The sequence below is a fragment of the Moschus berezovskii genome, chromosome 24 (genome assembly GCF_049115385.1).
Source record: "Moschus berezovskii isolate FMDL1 chromosome 24, NW_MosBer_1.0, whole genome shotgun sequence".
In the NCBI taxonomy this organism is placed as follows: domain Eukaryota; kingdom Metazoa; phylum Chordata; class Mammalia; order Artiodactyla; family Moschidae; genus Moschus; species Moschus berezovskii.
This window is the reverse complement of record NC_142483.1, coordinates 10,207,100-10,230,127: the sequence shown is the minus strand read 5'-3', so window position 1 is coordinate 10,230,127 and position 23,028 is coordinate 10,207,100. Positions and strand designations below refer to the sequence as shown.

Genomic DNA, 23,028 nt, shown 5'->3' with positions numbered 1-23,028 from the left:
CCTTGAGGCCCTGCTTCTGGCAGCAAGGACTCCCTCCTCCTCCCTCCCGACTCCTGGCTGGATGGGGGGCTGCTCCCAGGGAAGTGTGGTGGGGGGAGCTGGCCACAGCCCCTCAGCCAGCTGTGGACAGCAGTCAGGGTGGCTGTGCTGTTGTCCTCCCTTGTGGCTGGTGCAGCTGGCCATCTTTCACGCAGAGTTACGTAAGCTTGAGTCAATTGGAGCTCAGAGCGGTTCGTTGTGGGCTATTTTTAAGCTGTAACACATCACAGCAGAGGGGTCACTGCACCATGGCTTGCAGGGAAGGTTGTTTAAACATCTGTTATTTAAATTTCCCTGCGCCTTAGAGCTCAGAAGTCATGTCTTCCCGCACTCTTGGATTCTGCCTTTCACATCCCAGGTGAGGTGTATTATCACCCCTCATCGTGCCATAGCTTCCTCTAGGGCTGGGCTTTTCTGCACCGTAACTGCCATTGTTTGGGATCAGGCAGGGAATGGGGCAGGGAGACGGTGCCAGCTCCGTGGAATGGGTGTACCTGGGCCAGAAGAGACTTCCAGGGAAGCAGGAAGTTAGAGTTCACAGGGAGAAGAGGAAAACACAGAGTGCTGGGTATAGAGCTGAGAGGCGGCAGATACAGCCTTCCTCCGGGGGCTTTGGTTTCCCATCAGGACCCACCCAGAGAGGGTTGATAACAAGGTCCTTTCGGGGGGCTTTTCAGAAGCCTGCCTTTTCCTGGGTTGTGCTCCTGCCTGGAGTGCCCTCCCTCCGCAGATCTAAGTACCATGTGCAGCCTCTGGGACACAGGGCTGGTGCCTGAGCCCCTGGACAGTAGGCAGGGATGAGCTGCTGGGGAACCAGGCATTGCTTTTCACTCCATTAGCAAGTGGTTGTCTGCACTGGGAGCCTCTTAAGACTTCTGTTTTACATATTTTATTTTATTTTATTTATTTATTTGGCTGCACCAGGTCTTAGTTTTGATACAGGGGCTCTTTAGTTGCAGCGTGTGGGATCTAGTTCCCTGACCAGAGATCGAACTCAGGGCCTTTGCATCAGGGAATGCGGAGTCTTAATCCCTGGACCACCAGGAAAGTCCCCCTAAGGCTCTTTTTGATCCTAGATTTTTTAAAGATGTCTAGAGTCTTCCCAGAGTATAGGGCGGGGAAGGCAGGTAAGAGTGCAGGGCCAGGGACTTGACGAGCTGACCCCTGGGAATGCCACTGAGCCCAAGACACGTCTGTGTTGAAGAAGCAGGTCTGGGGGACTTGGCTGCTCACTGGGCTTTTCCTGCCTACCGTCCCCAGAGCCTCCTGGGTAGGAGGATTCCAGCCTGATCCACGGAGAAGGAGGGATTCTCAGAGTGAGTGGACTGTCCCCACCTCCTGGGGTCTGACCCTCTCCCCAGGGTTTGGGGCTCCCCCAACTCTCCGAGCCAGCCCCGAGTGGGTCAGGTGAAGTGCGAAGAGAGACAGCATTGAAACCTGCCCTCACAGAGGAGTCTCGGTATGGCCTTCCCCTCAGACTGAGCTCTTCCCTGGTGCTTCTTGGCCCCTTCATCCCAGGCAGCCCTCAGCCTGGGGAATGGGCTCAGCCAGGGGGGAGGGGCTTACCAGGTTGCCATGGCAACACGTTGGCCCTCCTCACTTTCCAGAATCAGAAATAGAATTGGATGCCCTTCTTCCTGGTGAGAGACTATTTAAAAACATGTTGGGGGGAGGGGTACAGGGGCAATGTCCCTGCCTGATCCCCAGGGGGGGCTGGGTAGAAGGGGCCCAGCCTAGGAGCTTCTCTGACTGCCCCGCTGCCCCTCCTATTAGCTGGATGAAGCGGAGTGGGCTTTGATCATCCAACAATTGTGAGTGCAAAAGACTCAGCCTGGTCCCACAGGGTAAGTAACTAGCCCCTACTCAGCATCGCCAGGTTCCTGGGGGGCACTAAGCCAGTGCCTCCCAGGAAAATGCCCTCTCCCAGGCCTGAGCTGCCTGTTAAGTTACAGGGAGGAGCAGCAGGGCCAAGTGGGGTATAGCTTGAGTATCAAGGGATTGAGCCTGCAGAGCTCGGAAGGGAGGCATGTTGGTTCCCTTCCAGCAGAGTCCATGCCCGCGTGACCCTGGGCATGACACCCAGTGGTGGCACCGCAAGTTACTGAAGTGTGGGTCCCGAGCTTGGTGGTCTGGCCTCGGATTCTGCTCTACATCTCACTAGCTGCAACCTCTGCAGGTTTTCTCTCCTCCCTGTGCCTTGATTGCCTGTCTGTAAAATAAGGATGACAGCACCCGGCTCTCACTGAATTGCTGTGAGGCTGGGTCGCGGTGCTCAGCACTGCCAGGCACAGAGGAAGCGCCCAGTCCATAGCAGTCGCTGTTCTCATTGCCATCAAGGGTGTTTGCGTCCCAGGTGGGAAAAGCCGTCTCCCCACTCCAGATTGCCTTCTCTGGTCCTTCCCTCGTGGGCCACACCCTTCTCAGGTCAGTTTGTCACTGAGGACCTCAGCCCTGGCAGAAAGGGTTATGCCTCACTTCCCCAGGAGGTGGGGGGATGGCCAGGGAGTGATTTTCAGGGCCTCCCTCCCCGCCCCCGCTCCAGCCCTCCCGCTCCAGCCCTCCCACAAGCACGAAAGGCCGCTACTAGCATCTCTGTCACGGGGGAAAAACAAAACCAGATTAAAAAAAAAAGCAGAATGCTCGGGGACAGAGATTACTGAGGTGAATAGTGTTCAGCAAGCCTGTGTGTGTGTGTAAATGCACACACGCGCAGGCCACATAGCCTTAGGCCATGCCACCTTCCTGGACCATAGTGTGTCCAGAGACCTCCGTCCTCCTTCATCAAAAGCGGCATCTGGGGAACGGGGAGGGGCCCTGGGAGCCTGAGCCGTGGCTGAGTCAGGCTTTGCTCAGGAAGGTATAGATAAAGCACCAAGCTAGACTTGGTCCCTGGTCACATCGCTTCACACCCCACGGCCAACCGTAAGCACTATTTTTAACTTTTGTGAAAACACACCGTTTCAGAGGACAAGACTACAAGCCGCATTCTCCACAGACCTGTTTCCTGGGTAGAAAGACTGAGGCCTGAGAGGATAGCCCTGGAGAACAAGAAGGAGGAGGCCCTGCGCTCATAGCTGGGGGAGGGAGGAAGGTCTGACCCCACCCCAGTCAGAACTTCCAGACCCAGGCCTTCGGCAGTGCGGGGGGTTCCCCAAACCGAGCCTGCTCTCTATGGCTGCCAGGCTCAACTGGGCCTGGGCTGGTGGGCCAGGAGGGTCCCATGCCTCCTGGACCCTCTGTTTGCCCATCTATGAAACAGAGTGTGGAACCACCCACCTGGTCTAATACCCTCCGTTCCTGTGTGCTGCCCAAGCCCCGTCCTTTGTCCAACTTGTCCTCACTGTGTGTGGCCCCGGTCCCCAGTCCTTCACCCACCACACTCCCAGTGTGGAACCAGCCCTGTGCCCTCGGTGTGGGCAGTCCCCGAACGTCTGTGTCCCTGTTGTTCCCCACTGTGTAATCGCTCTTTGCTGGTCCAGTGTCCACTGGGGCCTAGCCCTATGCCCAGTATTCTGCCAACGTGAGGCTGACACAATGTGACAAGTGCTAGAACACTGTGACTGGAAGGTTCTGAGCAGAGGCCCCTCCCCCACCCATGTCACCCCCATCCCCACCTCTGTGGGACACTGGGCTGGGCCCCAAGGACATGTGGCTCTGGGGAGGGGGCTCTGGGAGGCACAGGCAGAGGAAAACCATCTGGAGCAGAAAGACTGCCAAGGAGCAGCTGTCCCTGGAGTGGGAGCCGGGGAACATGGGGGAGGGGAGTCAGAGCCTGAGTCTGGGCCCCTCACCCACTTCCGCCTCCCAGGACCGAGTGGTGAAGGGGCTTGGCCTCCCCTGTCTCCCCACGGGCCTCACACACTTGGAATGGCATCCGTGGGTCAGGGTTTAAGCATCAAGTTGCCATGTGGGAAATGGGGAAAAAGAGCCAAGTCTGGCATCTGAGGTAGACTGGGAACCCAGGGGCTTCCCTCAGCGTCTTCCCTGCCTACACTTTTTTCCCCTTGGCCTTACACAGACCTTCACCTCCAGGAGCTCTACCCTCGCTCTTGGGCTGGCCTGGGCAGAGCGACTACCTGACTGTCAAAGAGAGAGGAGGACAGTCTAGGGTTGCCAGACTTCACGGGGATCCCTTACTCTTTCCGTTTCCCAAGATTCCCTGGGCAGGCCCCCAGTCCTCAGAGGGGTGGGGCCCCTGGTTTCCCACACTCTCTCACCCTCCCCCAGGTCATGGGGGCGCTGTGATGTGTGGGGTTGCCATGGCAATGAAGCGGGGGCAGGGCACCCAGGGCATGGAGCAGGACTATGGAAGTCACCAAGAAAGTGGGGGGCCCTGATCCATCGGGCCCCCAGGGCCACCCCTCAGTTGGCAGCCAGCAGCTGGGGGGTGGCATTAGAGGGTCCCAGGGACCATGGATAAACTCAGGATCCACATCCTCGAGGCATGGGGTGCCATTGTCCACCAAGGCCAACTCTGATGGGGCCTGTGGCTCAACCTCCCAGGCCCATACCCATGAGCCCTGTCACCAGCACCTCCGGGAGCCTACGGAGGTTACCTCCCAATGCGGTAATGAGCGGGCCTCCCAGGACACCCTGAGACTCCCCTCGACCGGCTCATTCCCGGGCTTTTTCGTGGGAGCCCAAACACATCTCGTCATGGAGAATAGGACCCCAGCCCTATCGGTGCACACGCGCGGTGATGCCACCTGTGACACGGCCCAGCATGGACTCTACTGTTCCCGGCTTCAGGTGCAGGTGGTGGGGGAGGGCAAGGCTCCAGCTAAAGTCCTCGTAGGCTGGGGCAAAGGCCCCTGCAGCCCGGAGCAGACTGCCCCAGCGGGCATGAGGAAGAGCCGATGGCTCCCGTATATCCCCTCAGGGGAGGATGGCTCACCTGCAGCCCAAGGTCCTTTTCTGGCTCCAGGTCATGATCAGGGCCAGGGCAAGGGCTCAGGTCCAGTTCAGGCTCCTCCAACTCCAACTCCAACTCAGGCCAGTACTCCAGGTCTGGATCCGATCTCAATGGCAGGAGCAGAATCTTACCCCTGCAACCCTGACCACCTGACTGATACCAATGCCACCACCAAGGGCCTGTCCCAAGACATCCTGCCTGGGAAATATGGCAACCAGTGTCCAGTCCAGTTGGATTCTTCCAAAGGGGTCACATCCTGCCAGAACAAACTGAATTTCCATCCTCAGGAGGAGCCTCCCACCCCAGCACCCACCCTAAACAAATCCCCGGACCAGACCCAGGTACACGAGGTTACCCAAAGGCCAGTGTTACCCAGGCATCCCAAGAACCAAGTGGAGAAGCCCCTGGTCGGTATCTCTAGTCCAGGCAGCCCCAAACCAGGCTCAGGGCCCCCAGGAACCCCCAAGAGCCAGAGGGACAGCCAGGAGATCCGCAGCACTCAGCAAAGTCAGCAGCCCCTCAATGTTTGCAACAACCCCTGCTCCAGTGGGCCGCTGTCTGCCTACCGATTAAGCGGCCACAACCCAGCCCCAGTACCTCCCAGGGAAGCCATGCAGATACCTGCCTCCAGTGCCCCCACCTGCCAGTTCCGGGATGCTGCGGAAGACCGTGTGCTGGTGTTCGACATGGCCACGGGCAACACCAGGATGGGGCTGCTGTGTCATGATCCCATGGGCTCCCGGGCAGTGCTGGTGGGCCTCATGCCCAGCCACCCACCGATCTATGCCTCCGAAAGCACACAACCCACCCAACTGCTGCCCACACCCATCCTCACCCCTGACAGCGATCGTTCCAGCTTCTGGTCCACCACAGCCGTGGTGTCCAGCCCTGTGCCCTCCAGCCTTTCATCGGGAAGCTACCGAGAGGTGGCCCTGGTTCCCAAAGAGGCCAGGGTCCACCTGGAATCACGAGGCTCCCCTAGTGCTGAGACACCCATGAGGATGGGGATGCTTGGTGGGCCCGTTCTCCTGGGGACACCGCTCCAATTTGGAGAGAGGATCCTGAGCCATGTCCATGATCCTGACTGGTCCAAACCTGATGCTGAAAAAAACCAAGGGAGTCGCACTATCTGGATGCTGGATGCCCCTGGGATGCAGGACACCTCTCTGGGCCAGACCAAGAAACAACAGTGGATGAGCTCAGAGCAGACCACAGAGCCGGTGCCACCAGCCAAAAACCAGGAGGTACTCAGACCCCAACTCCAGGAGGATATAGGCAGCCACAGTCAGAAAGAGGGCTGTCACCCTGACAGCCCTCAGGTCCAACGTGCTGGGCAGACCCCCCTCGGTGGTCAGCCCCCACTAGGTGAGCAGGCCCCCTCCACCAAGCAGCCCCCACTTCCTGCTCAATCTCCTCTCACTGGAACCCCTGTTTCCAGGCAGCCTCCCTTTTCCCAAGAACCCCTCATCTCCAATAAACCCACTCTCTCAAGGGGTGCCCTGACCGCTAGGGAGCCTGGTCAGGCTTCCACCCTGGGCCAAGAAGGTGAGCCACCGGGCCTGCCCACCCGTGTGGAGGTGCACTGGATGCCCCCCAAGGAGACCTGCGTCTATGTAAACAGAGAAAAAGTTGGTGCCAGTGCTGCCCAAAGCTCCAGCTTACATCGGCTCTTGTCCTGGCAGCATGGCAGCTCCCCCAAGGTGCAGGAGAAGCAACTTTCCCTGATCGCGATCACCGCACCCGGCCCCAGTTGCAAGGTCTTGCCCATGGTCACAGCGGGCACTCAGCTCCAGGGTCCCCAGTTCAAGTTGACAACCGAGGACACGACCCACTCGCCTGTGGTCTCACACCTCGGCCTGCTCCACGGGGCCTGCTATGAGCTGGTGCCTGCCACGGATGCTCTGGCCGTACAGTCCCCAGTGCTCTGCCGCCACTCACTGGGCCCCTACCAGGACATGGCTGCCGTGGTGATTGACACAGGCACAGGCTTCACCAAATGCGGGCTGGCTGGAGAGGACCACGTCCTCAGCGTGCTGCCTTCACGCGTGCAACTGCTGCAACACCCAGTCCAGGGCCAGCCCAGGTACACGGTGCCCGAGAAGCAAGAGCCCTCCTACTCGGTGCTGAATCGAGGCGTGGTCTCTGACTGGGATGCCCTGGAGGTGCTGTGGCAGCACCTGTTCTACTGCAGGCTGGGTGTGCAGCCGGAGGAGCTGGCTGTGCTTGTGGCCGACTCACCCATCTCCCCGCGCACCAACCGAGAAAAGGTGGCTGAAATACTCTTCGAGCGTTTCCATGTGCCAGCCATGCAGACAGTGCACCAGGCCCTGCTCGCGCTCTACGCTTACGGGCGCACCACCGGGCTGGTGCTGGGCAGTGGCCACGGCACGTCCTACGTGGCGCCCATTGTCACTGGGGATCTGGCCCCCCTTGACACCTACCGGCTGGACGTGGCGGGTTGCGACCTCACGGAACACCTGGCTCAGCTGTTGCTGGCGAGTGGCCAATCACCGCTCAAGGCAGAGCTGGTCAACCAGATTAAAGAGACCTGCTGCTACGTGGCCACGGACATGACGGCTGAGCTAGCCCGCATGCAGTCCCAGACCCGGGTGGACTTTGTGCTTCCGGACAAGCAGGTCATCACGCTGGGCTCTGAGCGCTTCTGCTGCCCGGAGGCTCTCTTCCAACCCAATCTGCTGGGCATCAATCAGCCGAGCCTTCCACAACTAGCCCTCCTCAGTATCAGCCGGCTGGAGGCCAAGCAGCAGGAGCAGCTGCTGGCCAATGTGGTGCTGGACGGTGGCAGCACCCTGTTGAGTGGCTTTCCTGAGCGCCTGAGACAGGAGCTGGGCCCCAGTGCCACTGTGCTGGGCTCGCCGCACCGGGCCGTCGCTGCTTGGCTTGGAGGCTCCATCATGGCGTCTCGGAACTCCTTCCAGAGCCTGTGGCTCAGCCGCCGTGAGTATGACGAGGAGGGCTCATGGGCTATTTACAAGTACCATCTATGAGCACATAAAAGTTCTGTTTCTGCTTGCTTTGACTACCATGGCATATTTTAGACATAGGGTGGCGGAGAGAAGGGCAGGCGTTGCAGGCGTGGGGTCAGGGATGGGTGCCCTGGCACTCCCAAGGTATACCCTCCTCTACACACTGGAATTCCATGGGCTTTGGCAATTCAGTCTTTACCAGGGACACCCAGAGCCCCTTGGCTGACATTGACCCTGGGCTAGCCTGACCTTTTCTGCACCCCAAGGGCAACCAGAGAGAGTGGCTGCTGTGGGTTTTGCCCTGTTGCCCTGGCGACAAGCTCAATTACCCTTGATTGCCAGCTAGTTGCCATGGCAATTTCAAACATAATGAAATAACCCACACAGCCTGGAGTGAGTCACGAAGGGTGGGGGAGCCCCCTCCCCAAGCTCCAGAGGAAAAGACTGCTTGTCTTCCCTCATGTTGGGTCCTCCATGGGGGCTGAGGCCAGCAACATCGACAATAGCCAAGCAGTTCCGCTGATGGCTGGGGGGCCTGGAGCTTTGTTGCCTCCAAGGGAGGGTCTGTGTCAGAATCTGGGCTTCTTGGGGGAGCTGACCTGAAAGTGCAGATTCCCTCTGAAGTCCGAACCATGGCTGGAGCTCTGTGCTAGGTAGGCAGGGGCTTCTATCAGCCAGTCAGAATATGAAGGAGTAGGAGTGCTGGCCTTTGATGCCGTGAGGCAGGAAATCAGGTTAGGGGGCTCGTTAAATCCTGGGTCCTGGATGGGAGATACAAACTGAGCTGGAGGGTGAGGCTCCTTTGTAGCCTCTGTGGATATGGAGATTCCCATCTTATCCTGCCTCTCTGGTGGGAGCCAGAACTGTCAACTGCAGAGTCCCTTTGCCTCTTCTGTCTCCCAGCCCGGGCCACCCCTGCCCACAGGGTGAATAGGATACAGATCTCGTTAGGAGATTCTAATAGAGGCTATGGGGTCATGCCATTGCCAACTGCCATTTTAGTCCCAAACTCCACCATGTGTTAAAGGGCCTCCCATTGGTCAGGGGGTAGCTAGAATCCATGGCCCCTGACTTGTCTAGCTCTGAAGAGTGGGGGTAGGAACAAAGGTCTGTGTCTTCCACGGCCAGGAAGAGGTGAGAGGAGGCACTCAGCTGTGTCGCTGCTTCCTGTCTGGAGGGCAGCTGGTGGCCGAAGCCAAAATACTGAGGCCCTGCCTGCCTGCGCCCCTCTGGCTGAGTGCTGAGGGACAAGCCACGCCCCTGTCCCAACCCCGGGTTCTCATCTTTAGGGTGCCCTCTCCACAAAAGACAGAGACCTGGCTATCCCCACGTATACCTGAGCGTGAGGGACAGCCCTTTGTGGACAGACTACAAATGGCCAATGATATAGGGTCATCACAGCGCACCCCACCCCTGGGCACGGTTTGCCCTCTTCCTGAGACCAGTTTTCACACGCTGAGTCAGACTCCCCAATCCTGAGCCTGTGTCAGGCAGGAAGGGGACCAGGACAACTAGCTACAGCGTCCACGTGCACACGCACGCGAGCATGCCTGGGTGCACACAGAACGCAAACACGTGCCCCTGGGCACCACGGCACACACTGTGCTGTTGCCTTCTCCTTTGGCATAAGAGCACACACTCACAGACATCATCACACGTGTGCACATACACCCTGCCACGTGCTCACCCACAGGCACATGGAGTGTGCACGGGACCCAGAAGAGGTGGAGCACTGCCAGCAGCAGGCAGGGCTCTAGTGAGCCACCTCTTCCCCTGCCTCGAAATCCCCCACGTTGGAGCTTCCTGGCCCCGCGTCTCCACCATGATCTTCAGGAAAGGCAGAAAATGTGTGTGATGTGTGGGGTCGGCAAGCCATGGGTCAGATGTACCATGCAACTCAGAGAACTCCTGTTTCAATGACAGTGGACAGACAGCAGGAAGGACTGAGTGCTAGGCCATTCATTCATCCTGCAGACATGAACTGAGCACCCGGAGACAGGACATAGGCTCTGGCCTGTGCCCAGCTCGCCAGGAGAGTCCTCAACAGTGGTGCAGTTGGTGTGGTGACTGAGAGATCCCAGAGCCCAGGGAGCCGAGAGGCTGTGACCAAGCCAGGGAAGGATGTGAAGGGCTCCTCAGCACCCCCTGAGGAGAAAGATACCGTCGATGGGTCCTGTTTAAGTAGTCATGTCCCAGGCTAGACTTCCAGCCCCAGCCCCAGCTTCAACGTCCTTACTTGGACACCTGCAGCCACGGGGAACCATCCAGGAGAGACTTACTCGTGGCCAAAGGTTTGGAGATGACCCCACCCAGGATGGGGTCAGAAGGGTTCAGGTGAGGTGGGACCCAGCTCCAGGCAAGCCCAAGTCTGGCCTTCAGACACTGGCTTTAAGGCTTGGGCGGGGGTGGGGGGTGGCATGGCAAGCATTTGGTCCGCTTGCATCCATGACAAGGGACAGAGAAATGGCCAAGGACTTCCTGCAGAGCCTCCTCCTGGCAGTTCTCAGCCAGGGGGCAGGTTCTTAGGTCAGGTCAGGTTCTCAGGTCAGGCAGCAGGTCTGCTGGGACTCCTGGGGGCTGTAAGTGCTCTTGTATCCCCATATCCTAGCCCAGGCCACCAGGGGTGATGCTGCTCAGGAAGTGCTCAAGGGTGATTAAACTGGAAAGAATGCAGAGTCTACACCTTATCATAGGTAACTTTCAGAGCTTGAGAAATTCAGAGGCACACTGGAGGGGGCAGACTGGGCCATGCACCCTGGCTGGGACTTGGAGATGGGAAAGGCTCTGACTTGGCAGGAGGGGACAGAAGGGTGGGCAGAGAGACTGGCACCAAAGTCTGGGGCCCTCGCTTGCATGCACACACACCCCCATGTGTTTACTAGCCTGGGGAGGCCAGTCTATAGTGAAGCTTGCCCTAGAGACTGCCCAGTTGGTTCTTTTTAGTGGGTTTTGCTCTTTGGGTCAGGTTTTGGGAGCTGGTGGGTTCAGGCGGTAAAGAATCTGCCTGCAATTTGGGAGACCTGATTCGATCCCCAGGTTGGGAAGATCCCCTGGAGAAGGGAATGGCTACCCACCCCAGTATTCTGGCCTGGAGAATTCCATGGATTCTATAGTCCATGGAGTCTCAAAGAGGCGGACACGACTGAGCGACTTTCACTCAGTTTGGGAGCTAGACAGAGCGCCAGTACGCTAGAGACCACTACCTACCAAGACACGCCTGTGCAGTTCCAGGACTCAGGCTTTCTCCCCACACCTTCTACTCTGCCGCACCCTCTACAATGAGCATCATAAGGTACCTCCAGTCCCTGTCGCCCGGTCAGTCCGAGGGCCTAAGGGAACCTTCGAGAGCCTGGCCCAGGCCGCACAGGCCAGTGCTCACCGTCTCTGCTGCCACCCCTCATCAGCCCTTCTTGGAGTGGGATTCCGGGCTCAGGCTCCTCCAGGGTCGGGGCGGAGCCGACTGAGGAAGGCCCCGCCCCCAGCCCGCCCCCGGCCCGGGGTGCGAATCCGGTGCCGGCGAGCGGCGGGAGATGCTGGAGGTTCGCGAGCCCAAGTGGCTGCAGCTGGCGCCGCGTCTGCCCCGCTTGCCCGGAGCGGATTCTGCCCGCCGCCCCCGGAGCCCTCGGCGCCCCCACTGAACCCGCGATCGCATCCTCCCTGTGACCGACCAGCGCTGCAGGTGCGGGGTGAGCCGGGAGGGGGTGGGCCCCCGGAGCGCACGTTGCGAGGTCTTAGGGGACTGGGTCTCTGACTCGAGGTTCGGGTAGCCGAGTGCGCGGGGGCGCTGCAGGGGCTTGGGGTCCTGGCGGGGGCAGAGTCCGCGGGCTCTGCAGATCCAGGGCTGGGCGTGCGGGGTTGGGCTGAAGTTCCCCATCACCTCAGACGGCTCGGGGTCCCAAGGGAAGCCTCTGAGACTCAAGTCCAGGCCAATCTCCCCTCCTTGTCCCCCATCCCACCCCTCGTCTCGCTGCGCTCGTAATTGTGAAAACATTAACCTTCCAACATTGAGCTGCCCCAGGGGGTTAGGGGCGAGGAGCTGTCCCTCTGGACTCCCGGAGCCGCCTCCAGCCCCTCCCAACTGCCCCCGGACCCCCCCTCCCTCCAGCTAAGCAGTCACTAATTTCCATGACAACGAGAGTTCTTTATGGGCGACAACCTGAAGGGGGCTGGGCGGGGCTGCCGCGGGGTGGGGGAGGAGGCTCAAGCCCCTGGGGACCAGCAGCCCCCTAGCCGAGATCCAGCTTCCAAGCCTTAACTCGGGGGCCTCCACGGGGGTCCAGGGTATCGACCCAGCGCTGCGCGGTGGGGGTGGGGGACGCACATGTTTCTGCCGGGAGGTGCGGGGCTTGGTGCTCACACGTGTGCCTCCCGCATGTGTGTTGCTGTGCCAGCGGGGGCGAGTCAGCAGCACTGGGGAAGGGGGTCAGGGTGGCAGCACGGTTGGGGAGCAGGGCCCCCGGCTGGCAGGGTGAACAATGAGAGAGTGAGTCTGCCTTCCCCAGCCTGTAGTGTCTGGTAGAGACCCTAGGCTCTCCCAGCCCCCCATAGCTCTGCCAAACTGCTTTTGTCTGCACCCCCTAGGCAGAGCCTGCTTCACCAGGTTCCCTCCGAGGAAGCAGGGCTCTCTGTCCATCACCAAAAGCTCAGTCTGCAGCAGTCCAGCTACTGGCCAGCCCCCCTCCTCCAAGGGTGGCTTTGAGCCCCCCAAGGACCACCTGCAGGGACCTGGTGTCCTCCCTGTCCCCCATCCCCAGTCAATTCCTATCAGCTTTAGGCACCTGCTGGGCCCGATTTTCCTCAACTGAGAAACTGGTGTCTCCGCTCCCCTCTGTGTCAGGCTGGGCCCTGGGCTGGAGCAGAGGTCTCTCTCCTTTTCTTTTACAGCATTTGGTAGGGATCCTCCTCCCATATCAGCTGCCTCTTCCCATATCAGCTGCTGGCCCTCCTCTCCCATCCTTGTCCTGGCAGGTGGGCAGTCCTTGCCCTGGGAGAAGGCCACAGAGTCAATGATCTCCATCCGGGGAAACTGAGGCAGAGTTGGTGCCGGGGGGGTGCAGGGGGTGCGGGAGGATGGTGTGCAGTTGTTATCCTGTTTCTAGACTGCTCGGGGTGCTGTTTCTTGCCTTCAGACAAAATCCACTGTTGGGAGGGGGGCAGCGTGGCAGGGAATGAGGCTGAGCTGCCAGAGAGGCCCAGGGGTCCAAGGCCTCTAGGGAGGAGCAGATGGGGGTGGGGGTGGCTGGGGAGTCCGGGCAGAGCTGGGTCAGCTGACAGGAGGGGCTGCAAAGGGAAGCAGCCAGGTCTCCAAGCTTCATTTCCATCCCCCACGCCTGTGCCTTCGACATGTTGGACCTGCCTTACCTAAGCTGCCTTGGTGACAGGGAGAGGGGCTGAGGAACTGTTGTGATTGAGGGGACCACAACAGATGGCCTCTTCCCCCACTAAGTTCAGTGCATGTCTAGGCGGAGGGGTTGGTCTGAAAGGTCCAGGCATCAGGGGCAGCTCCTGGCCCAGGTATGCGGAGCACATGGTCATGGAGACCTTAGGGCTTGCTGGACATCCATAGGCCCCTTCAAAACCCCCAGCCCACCTTTCCTCCTGTGTCCTTGTGCCTGCATCCTTTGTACTATATGAATTTTTTACCCCCCTTCCACTGCAGGTTGTGCCTTTGTCTCTCTGTGGCCCTGCACCTCTCTTTCCTAAAGTCTCCCAGTTCTTCCCTGATGGAGACCAGGGTCACCAAACCCATAGGGAAGGAATCAGGGCAAAAGTCTCAGGGAATTCTTGGAGAAGGGGTTTGAATAACACCTCTCCTTACCCCTCCCCCCGTTTAAAAACTTCCATCACCATAGCAACCCTTTACTCCCAGGGCCTTCTCTGCATTTCCGCTCCTCCACTCAAAGGGCAGCAGGGCCCCCAGTGGGTTTTCCTTCAGGGGCTCAAAGCTTGGAACCTGGGTGCCTGGAAGGGGTCAGTTGGCTCTTGGCTCAGCCTGCATGTTTGAAGGCTGAACTTCCTGAAGACAGCAGTGGATTGTATGCCCAACCCAAGACTGGAGAGCATTCCCCCCAACCCCGCATGTGCTCTCATTAAATGGGAGATAGTCAGCAGCCGGAACTAGTAACCAAGGCCCAACCAGGGCAAGCCCCTGCCCAGTTACCTAAAGCATCTGGATGGTGGACAAGACACTTGACTCTGCCTCCTGACGCAGACCTGAGAGCGAAGTCTCTATTTCTGCCCGTCTGTGGATGAAATCTCTGCCATGGGCTGGGCAGAGCTCGGACCAAGGCATGTTGATTACAGCAGGAAACCCAGCTCTGGTCCCTGAGAGTAGAGAGCAGGAAAGGGGAGGGGGTGCCTGCAGACTGGTGTTCACAGCTGCCACTAAATCGGGAGGTGTTGCCCACAGTTGTTGGGAGGCTGCTGGAGGCCTCCTGGGCCCCTCCTGGCCTCCCTAGATTTACTGCAAGAACTGGAGCCCCACATGGCAGAGGACCAGGGTGGCAGGAAACTCCTGTTTATGGCTACGAAAGGTGGGGCCGGAACCAGGCTGACCCCAGTGGAGGAGGGGCCAGGACTCTGTGGGACCCCTGGACCTCTGGAGGGGCCTCTGTCCCATTCAGGCTTCCCCTGGGCCAGACTTGCCTTAGGCTGCCATAAGGCCACTTGGGACCCTTTATTACCAAGGCACCCATAGGCTGAGGCTCCATCAGCGTTGCCCAAGGGGTCAGGCCAGAGTAGCTAGGGAATGCCTGGCCCTCAGGCTCCCTCAGAGGCTCCTCAGGCTCTGCGCTTCCCCCAAGCTCCCCTGGGACCACCCCCTGTGCACACCAGTCAGTTTCTCTGCAGAGAATGGAAGGAAGCATGTCTCTAGGGAAATGGCTGCGATGGGACTTCTGTGCCCTCTCTTGTCCCAGTGTGGACTTGAGGTCCAGACAGGGTCCCATGTCACTGGGAGGGAGCTCTGTGCTGTTGGATGTTGACTCTGGGCTGTCCAGGCCTTAGCAGTGGTGGGGAATGAGAGATGCACCCTTTCTTTATGCCTGGCCTTCTACTGTTCTTGACGATGTCTCAGCTGCTCCTCTCAGCTTTGGGGCCAGGGCTGCCCTTGTTGCAAGCAGGTGCCCGGGGCTTGGTACACACACCAGCAGCCTCCTAGGCAGCAGCAGTGGGTAGCAGATGGGAGAGTGGGTGGGGGTGGAAGGGACCAAGATGCTAATCGGAAGCAGGGCCCCTCTTTCTCCTCTCTTTGCCCTGGGGCCAGGTTGGGGGTGGAGGCGAGTGAGTGCAGTTAGATGGGTGAAGGGAGGCAGTGACTGGCTGAGATCAGGGCAGCCATGGGAGCAGGAGGCAGGTGTGTCCCGCCACGAGGCTTCAGGACATGGCTCCTGGTTGGTGTGACTGAGCAGACGTCCCCATGGTGGAGACAGACCCCCAAGCCTGGCCCTGGGTCCCTGCAGGGCTGAGTGCATATGCGCGACCAGAAGCAGGGCCAAGATCAGGGATAGGCATATACAAAGCCTCCCACACTGCGTGGCTGAGCAGGGAGCGATTGGTGTGGGATTGGGGGGAGGGGGAGGTGGTGGAAGTTATCTCAGCGAAGGGCCGTGTTGAACCTGGAACCTCAGGATGGTCGCCGACGATCTGTGGCACAAATAACCTTAGAACGTCGGGAATCACAAGGAAAGAAGAGATTTAGCCCTGGTCTCGGCACCCGGATCACGTGGAGGCTGCTCCACAGGGAGGCCAGGACGGGAAGTGCCCCTGCCAGTGCCCACACTTCCTCCACTGAGTGGACGTGGTTGAGCTGGCGAGTCACCTGTTGTTGGTTGTTTAGGTAGTTGCTGATTTTTTGAATGTTATAAATAACTCTGCCGTGACAAATAGGATACTGATGGGAGGCTTGGGGGGAAGGGCATTCCTGCCAGAGGGAATGGTGTAAGCAGAGCAGCAGAGCTGAGCCATAGGTCCCTCCCAGCCCTCCGGGGGGACCTGCAGGTTGAGGTATCACCCTCCCACCCAGTAAAGGACCCTTGGATTGTAACCCGGAAAGGGAATCGCTGCACACCAGAGCCATCAGGGCAACTGATGCAAGCCCCCTCCCTCGGATTGTTAGGTCTTAGAGATGGGTGGCCGGCAGTGGTGGGTGGCCTCGCCTCTGCTCTCAGCTGTGAGAGTGGGATTCCAGCCACATGCTCCTTCCCGGCAGATGCAGGAGCCAGGCTGTGACCACAGTGGCAAAGATACGCAGTCGGGGACGATCTTCAAAGCTTCTCTTGTTTGCCTCTGCAGTACTTCACAAGATGGCTTAAGCCCTGGCTTGAATCACGCTGATGAAAAATGCGTTTGTGTTGCCTGAGCCCAAAGAACCTGGATGAGGGAATGGTGGAATTTGTTCCGTAATGCGGAGGGCAAATTTGAGGGAGAATTTGCCGGATTGGGTGCCCTGGGAAGCAGGTAACCTCCTCCTGGGAGGAAGCAAGCGCCAGCCAGGGCCAGCTAAGGGGCTTGTGTGGGTCCTGGCCTTTGACTCTGGCTGGCAGAGTCCCTCTGAGCAAGCTTCTTCCTCTGGTGGGAGCGTCCTCTCTCCTCCATACCCTGTGGCTGTGAATCACTTCAGTCAGGGCACCTAGGTATTCAAGGCCCCAGCCCAGGCGCTTTGCACAGCAAGTGCTAATCAGGCTGGTGAGAGACCGTGCACAGTCAGAGAAGCCGAGCAGTTTGAAATGCAGCCTTTTGTGTGAAGCGTGGTATCACCCCAGTGTCACACCAACCAGGCATTAAGGAGGCCAACTTTGAGTCAGATCTGGGAAGGTCCGGACTGTTTCACCAGTTCCCCTCCTGAGGTTTATCTCTGAGCAAGGGCTGCGATGGCCTTTTCCTGTGGGTGCGGGCACCAGTCCACCCTGCATCCCAGGTGAGGTTGGGCTGGCAGGGTGGCAGATCCGTGGGGTGCTACGCTCCAGGTGCCAGAGTGCCTGGAACCTACTGCAGTCAGCTGTGCCCATCCTTCTGCCTGGAGTGGCCGCCCGTGGCCAGAAGCCTCTCCCCTGGACCTGATGGCCAGGTCTCCTGTGGGCCCTGGCAGTGAGGCACAACGCAGGCTTGTCTTGCTTTTCCAGACCATTACCCCTGTACATCTCTTGGCAAATCCTTTCCCTCTAAGGCCCGGCCTTAATGCTGCTTTTTCCTCAAAGCCTTTCCTCACTTCTCTACCCAGATGGGGGTTCTGCCTCTGAGGAATCCCCCAAGCACTGTGCCTGAATGCAGTATTTATTAAATCAGTAAAAACAACCACAGTACAAATTCTAACAGAAAATTAATGAACAGTGGACATCATCGACTCAATGGGTGATGTTTGAGAGAGACAGTGAGGCACAGGGAAGCCTGGCATGCTGCAGTCCATGGGGTCGCAAAGAGTCGGACATGACTGAGCGACTGAACAACAACAGAATAAATCTGCCCCTCTGACACCCAATTCTTTCCCCCAAAGGGGACTCTTATTTTCTTCCAGAAAGGACTGTTTGAGTGTGCACAGATACACAAAGTTTAAAAACTTTACCCCAGTGTAGCACCCTTTACCCACTGTTCTGTCCCCTGCTTTCTCTCACACTGTCCTACTGCAGCACATTTTGATCTATTTTATTCTTTTTAATAGTGATCAAGTATTCGGCAGTATGTATGGCCATAATTTTTACTCACATTTTTTATTGTGAAATATACCAAAAATCTAGGAATGAACCCAATACGTGTGTGTATATTTATCCAAATTATTGTAAAGCTCAGACCTGTGAAACCATTACTCAGGTTCAGAAATAGGTCCTCCAGAATCCCCCCCAATCACGACCTCTTTTATTTCTCTTAGGAGGTCTCCTGGTGATTACTTCCTAGTGTTGCTTTACAGTTTGACCAGTATGTCTGTATCCTTAAACAGTATAGATTGGTGATGCCTGTTTTGAACTCTGTATCAGTAGATTCACATTCTATGTATTTGGTGGTGTTTTTTACTCAACACTTGTACTGGTGAGATTGACCATGTGGTTGGGTAGAGCTGTAGTTCCCTCATTCCCCTCATTTCCATTGTTGTGTAATAATATTCCATTGTGTGACTCTCCCACAATACATCCTGCTGCTGATGGGTATGTGGGCTGTTTCCAGTTTGGGGCAATTCGGAATATTGCAGCCATGAGCACTCTTGTATGAGTGTCCTGCTGCACAAGTGTATATGTTTCTGTAGGATGTATATTCAGCTGTGCAATTGCTGGTTATTAGGGAATGTTTGACTTCAGTAGTTTCACCAAACTGTTTTGCAAATGGGAGACTTGCCCTCCACCAGCAGTGCTCATGTTCTTCACATCTTTGCCAACGCCTGGCATCTTTAGATTTGTGGAGATGACTCTGATGGGTGGGTAGCTACAACCCCCTTCATCTGTGAAATCACTGAAATTTAAATCAATCATTTGATAAATCTCTTTTTGATTATACATAATGCAGAATGATTCCAGGATATGTCAGTTTAATATATTTTTCATAAGCAGGGGCTGCTGTAGCTTGGGCAGCCAAGCTGAGTGGCTGGAAGTATGGCCGAAAAGGCAGGGGTTGGATCCCAGTCTGACCACTCTCTAGCCCTTCCTGGTGTAGACTCGGCTTCTGGCTTGATCCGAGCCAGGTTGGGGTTTCCCAAAGACAGCCTGTACATTGTGTGGAAAAGTGGGGAGTGGGACAGCTGAGCCAGACCCCATCCTGTCCGCAGCTCAGAGCCCGGCAATGCCGTTTGGGTGTGTGACTCTGGGCGACAAGAAGAACTATAACCAGCCATCGGAGGTGACTGACAGATATGATTTGGGACAGGTCATCAAGACGTGAGTGCCAGATCTGTTGGGCCAGGGTGGGCGGGCCAGGGCTGGGGAAAGGGGAGTGGAGTACAGCCCATGCTGAGGCCAGGGCTGAGTGGAGTGCCTGCTGGCTGCAGTGAGGAGTTCTGTGAGATCTTTCGGGCCAAGGACAAGACGACAGGCAAGCTGCACACCTGCAAGAAGTTCCAGAAGCGGGATGGCCGCAAGGTGCGGAAGGCAGCAAAGAACGAGATAGGCATCCTCAAGATGTGAGTGTGAGGCCTGGGCTGGGGAGGGGGAGGGGAGGAAGCAGGGCAGGGCTTCGGGGGCTAGGGACCTCAAGCAGTACCAGCCTCCGGCCAGTGAGTGTGCTGTGGCCCACAGTGGCCACCAAAGCCTCTCTGAGGGGCTTCACCCAGCTCTAGCGCTTGGCTCTTCTCTCTGCCGCCAGGGTGAAGCATCCGAACATCCTGCAATTGGTGGATGTGTTTGTGACTCGCAAGGAGTACTTTATCTTCCTGGAGCTGTGAGTGTGGGTCTGGGGTTCCAGGAGTCCTTAGTCCTCCCAGGTCTATACCTGCTCTGCCCTCTGCAGCCAGGGCAAGCCCTGCTTCTGGACCCTTGGGGTCCCAGGCCCATGTGCCTTGCCCAGCCGGCTGCCTGGGGTCGGTAGCCTGCCCACGTACTCCTGCCCCACCCCCGATCCTGCCCACGCCAGGCTCAGGGGCTGATGTCCCTCAGGGCCACGGGGAGGGAGGTGTTTGACTGGATCCTGGACCAGGGCTACTATTCGGAGCGAGACACGAGCAACGTGGTGCGGCAGGTCCTGGAGGCGGTGGCCTACCTGCACTCACTCAAGATCGTGCACAGGAACCTCAAGGTGAGGCCGGCAACCAGGTCGAAGGGTCAGTTGGCAGCTGGCCTGGGGCTGGGGTGAGCAGCACTTCGGGGCCATGGTCCAGCCTCTGAGGGTTTCATGCTGTCTTCATCTGCCCACCCGCATGCCATTCCTGGTGGGAGCAGCTGGAGAACCTGGTTTACTACAACCGACTGAAGAACTCCAAGATCGTCATCAGTGACTTTCACCTGGCTAAGCTGGAGAATGGCCTCATCAAGGAGCCCTGTGGGACCCCCGAATACCTGGGCAAGCAGGGAGAGGGGCAGGGCGGGCTGGGACACAGCCTTCAAGGACTGGCTCTGGGTAGTGGAGGACGAAGTCCCCATCCCAGCAAATGGGTGTGGGTGGTACAAGCCAGGCTAGGGCTGATACTGACCAGCAGATCGATCCTGTTTGCAGCCCCAGAGGTGGTAGGCCGGCAGCGGTATGGACGCCCCGTCGACTGCTGGGCCATTGGAGTCATCATGTACATCCTGTGAGTGGATAAGTGGGCAAACAGGCTGGCAGTGAGGTGGGATGAGGGTCTGCATCCATGGCCTTCCTGAATGACCCTGAGCGTGGGTGCCCATGCAGGCTTTCAGGGAATCCACCTTTCTATGAGGAGGTAGAGGAAGATGACTATGAGAACCACGACAAGAATCTTTTCCGCAAGATCCTGGCTGGCGATTATGAGTTTGACTCTCCATACTGGGATGACATTTCGCAGGCAGGTGAGGAGGTACCCAGCATGAGGGCAGAGTAAAGGGCTGGTGTGGGGGACTGCTGTCAACCTTCTCTGCTGGACTCTGATCCCATCCCCGAGCCCATTCATCACCTCTAGACTGTGAGAGGGGTGCCCATGCCTAGAATCTCCCTGGCTTTCTCCCAGCCAAAGACCTGGTCACAAGGCTGATGGAGGTGGAGCAAGACCAGCGGATCACTGCAGAAGAGGCCATCTCCCATGAGTGGTGAGCAGGGAGCAGGGGGGCGGGCAGGAAGGATGGGAGGAGAGGCCAGGTGTTCCTTGTCCTCTGTCTTCCTCACACCTAGCAGCCTCCATCCTTGAGGCCTTGAGTTGGGGTTCAGGGGGTACCCAGAGCTCAGGCCAGCTCAGAGGGTCTGCCTAGGATCTTATAAGGAAAGGGCTGGGCACAGTCTCCATGAAGGCCGTATGCCCTCAGATCTTGATACAGTTGTAACCTTTCCAGGATTTCTGGCAATGCTGCTTCTGATAAGAACATTAAGGATGGTGTCTGTGCCCAGATTGAAAAGAACTTTGCCAGAGCTAAGTGGAAGGTAAGGCTTGGATGGCTCTCTTTCCTGGCTTGATCCCCAGTGCTCCTTCTGGCACCACAGTTTCTGCATCACACCCCTACAGACATACACAGGCTTTTCTTAAACCATCAGGTGTAGCTGTAGTCACTGTTATGACCTTAGGCAGGTGTGCTGAGCAGCTGGGTCCCTGGCCCTGGGGTGGTCAGAGGTAGCCAGAGCCTCATGGAATGGTCTGGGTTTAGCCTTTGTGAAGAAACAGATCCAGTTTCCATAAGCCTCACTCTGAGCCTTTCTTCACTGTCCTTCTTTTAGAAAGCTGTCCGAGTGACCACCCTCATGAAACGGCTCAGGGCCCCAGAGCAGTCTGGCACGGCTGCAGCCCAGTCTGCTTCAGGCACAGACACTGCCACCCCTGGGGCTGCAGGCGGGGCCATGGCTGCAAGTGCAGCTGCCTCAGCCCTTGGGGGCAGTGCCACCCCAGCCACAGCGGGTGATACTACAAAGAGCGGGAACGTGGCCCCTGCCGACCGTAGTGCCACCCCAGCCACAGATGGCAGTACCACCCCAGCCACAGATGGCAGTACCACCCCAGCCACCGACGGGAGCATCACCCCAGCCACCGACGGGAGTGTCACCCCTGCCACCGACAGAAGTGTTACTCCAGCCACTGATGGGAGAGCCACACCAGCCGTGGAAGAGAGCACCGTGCCCCCCACCCAGAGTAGTGCCACACTGGCTGCCAAGGCTGTTGCCACCCCTGAGCCGGCTTTGGCCCAGCCGGACAGCACAGCCCCAGGGGGCGCAACAGGCCAGGCTCCACCCTCCAGTAAAGGGGAAGAGGCTGCTGGCTGTGCCCAGGAGTCTCGGAGGGTGGAGACCAGCTGAGGGGGCAGGCTGTGGGGGGCGGGGGATGGGCAGGAGGGTGGGAGAGTGGTTGAGGGGCTTCTCACTGTACATAGAGTCACTGGCATGCCCTCGCTCCCTCCCGCCCCTGCCTCCCAGCATGGGGCATGTCTGGGGGCCACAGGAGACCAGTCTCATCTCCTGTGTGTATGTGCGTGAGTGGTGGGCAGGCCAGAGGTGGGACCAGCCCTAGCCCCTGCATGGATTCCTTGTGGCTTTTGCTGTCTTTCGCTAGCTTCATCAGTTTCTGTTTCTTGTGGGATGCTGCTCTAGGGATACTCAGGAGGTCCCTGCTCCCCTGCCCCTCTCCCCTCTCTGCCTCACAGTTCCCCCCTCACCCAGGCAGGCCCTGAAGGTCCCATCTTCTCCCAGGCCCTAAACTGGGTGGCCTTGCCCTGAGAGCTGGTCCTCCAGCGAGGCCCTGTCAGCGGTCTTAGGCTCCTGCACATGAAGGTATGTGCCTGTGGTGTGTGGCCTGCTCTAGGAGTGGAAACAGGCTGTAATCTTGGGCAGAATGCTTTAAGACAAGACTGGTCACATGGCTGGGGGCACTGCTTGGTAGCCATGGGGGTCCTCAGAAGTGAAAGAGAATGAGTTGGAGGGTAAAAGCTCCCCCCTCTGTCCCTGGGATGTCTCTCCTAAGACCCTTGCGCTGTTTCCTGCCCTCCTGGGTCCTGCAGTGGGTTGCCCTGTGCCCTGAGCTTCAGGAGCCTGCTAGGGGAAGGAGGAGCAATTACGATGTGGCAATGAGATCTGGGAGGGCAGAGTGCAGACCCAGGACTTAGTGTACCAGCCTAGCTGGGTCCTTACCCTGGGCCGAACAAGGACAGCCGCCGCTGGCTCTTCCCAAATGGGCTCCCTTAGGCTCAGTCCACAGTCCTCTCCATCCCAGGCAGGGAGCCTGCTGCCTGGCAGTGTCCCGTAGTCTGATTTGGGGGTTTGCCCTTCACGGGGCGAGATTTTCTGCTCTCTCAATTCAACAGTGAAATAGACAGGAACACTCTCTATGTCTACGACCCACTTCCCCTTCTATCAAGGCTTAGAGAGAGGCCCAGGTGTCTCTGGGCCATGCTGAGTTGCTTTTGCTGGAATGAGGGAGTGAATAAAGCTCCCCAGTTTCCTAATGGAGGCTCCTGGCAGGTGCCCTTTGTCAGACCCTACTAGAGCCTGGGCAGGCAGCCACACTGGTCCCAGCCCTCG

General features: G+C 58.1%; 2 protein-coding genes across 3 annotated transcripts; both read left to right on the top strand.

Moving 5' to 3' along the window:
* Positions 1-259: 259 nt before the first annotated feature.
* LOC148773989 (uncharacterized) lies at positions 260-7,959 on the top strand. The gene is made up of 2 exons (XM_088831738.1): positions 260-397; positions 1,300-7,959. Exon 2 carries the CDS (start codon positions 4,345-4,347, stop codon positions 7,957-7,959), a length of 3,615 nt encoding a protein of 1,204 aa, XP_088687864.1. The 5' UTR covers positions 260-397; positions 1,300-4,344.
* A 10,254-nt stretch (positions 7,960-18,213) lies between these two features.
* On the top strand, positions 18,214-21,810 carry CAMKV (CaM kinase like vesicle associated). 2 transcript variants are annotated; one of them, XM_088831739.1, is made up of 11 exons: positions 18,214-18,343; positions 18,692-18,800; positions 18,911-19,042; positions 19,225-19,299; positions 19,515-19,653; positions 19,797-19,917; positions 20,071-20,146; positions 20,245-20,381; positions 20,540-20,618; positions 20,859-20,946; positions 21,238-21,810. In XM_088831739.1, exons 1-11 carry the CDS (start codon positions 18,214-18,216, stop codon positions 21,808-21,810), a joined length of 1,659 nt encoding a protein of 552 aa, XP_088687865.1. The 2 variants fall into 2 exon arrangements, with proteins under 2 accessions (XP_088687865.1, XP_088687866.1); XM_088831740.1 differs by lacking the exon at positions 18,214-18,343 and having other exon boundaries at positions 18,624-18,800; positions 21,238-21,343; positions 21,446-21,810.
* The last annotated feature ends 1,218 nt before the right edge of the window (positions 21,811-23,028 follow it).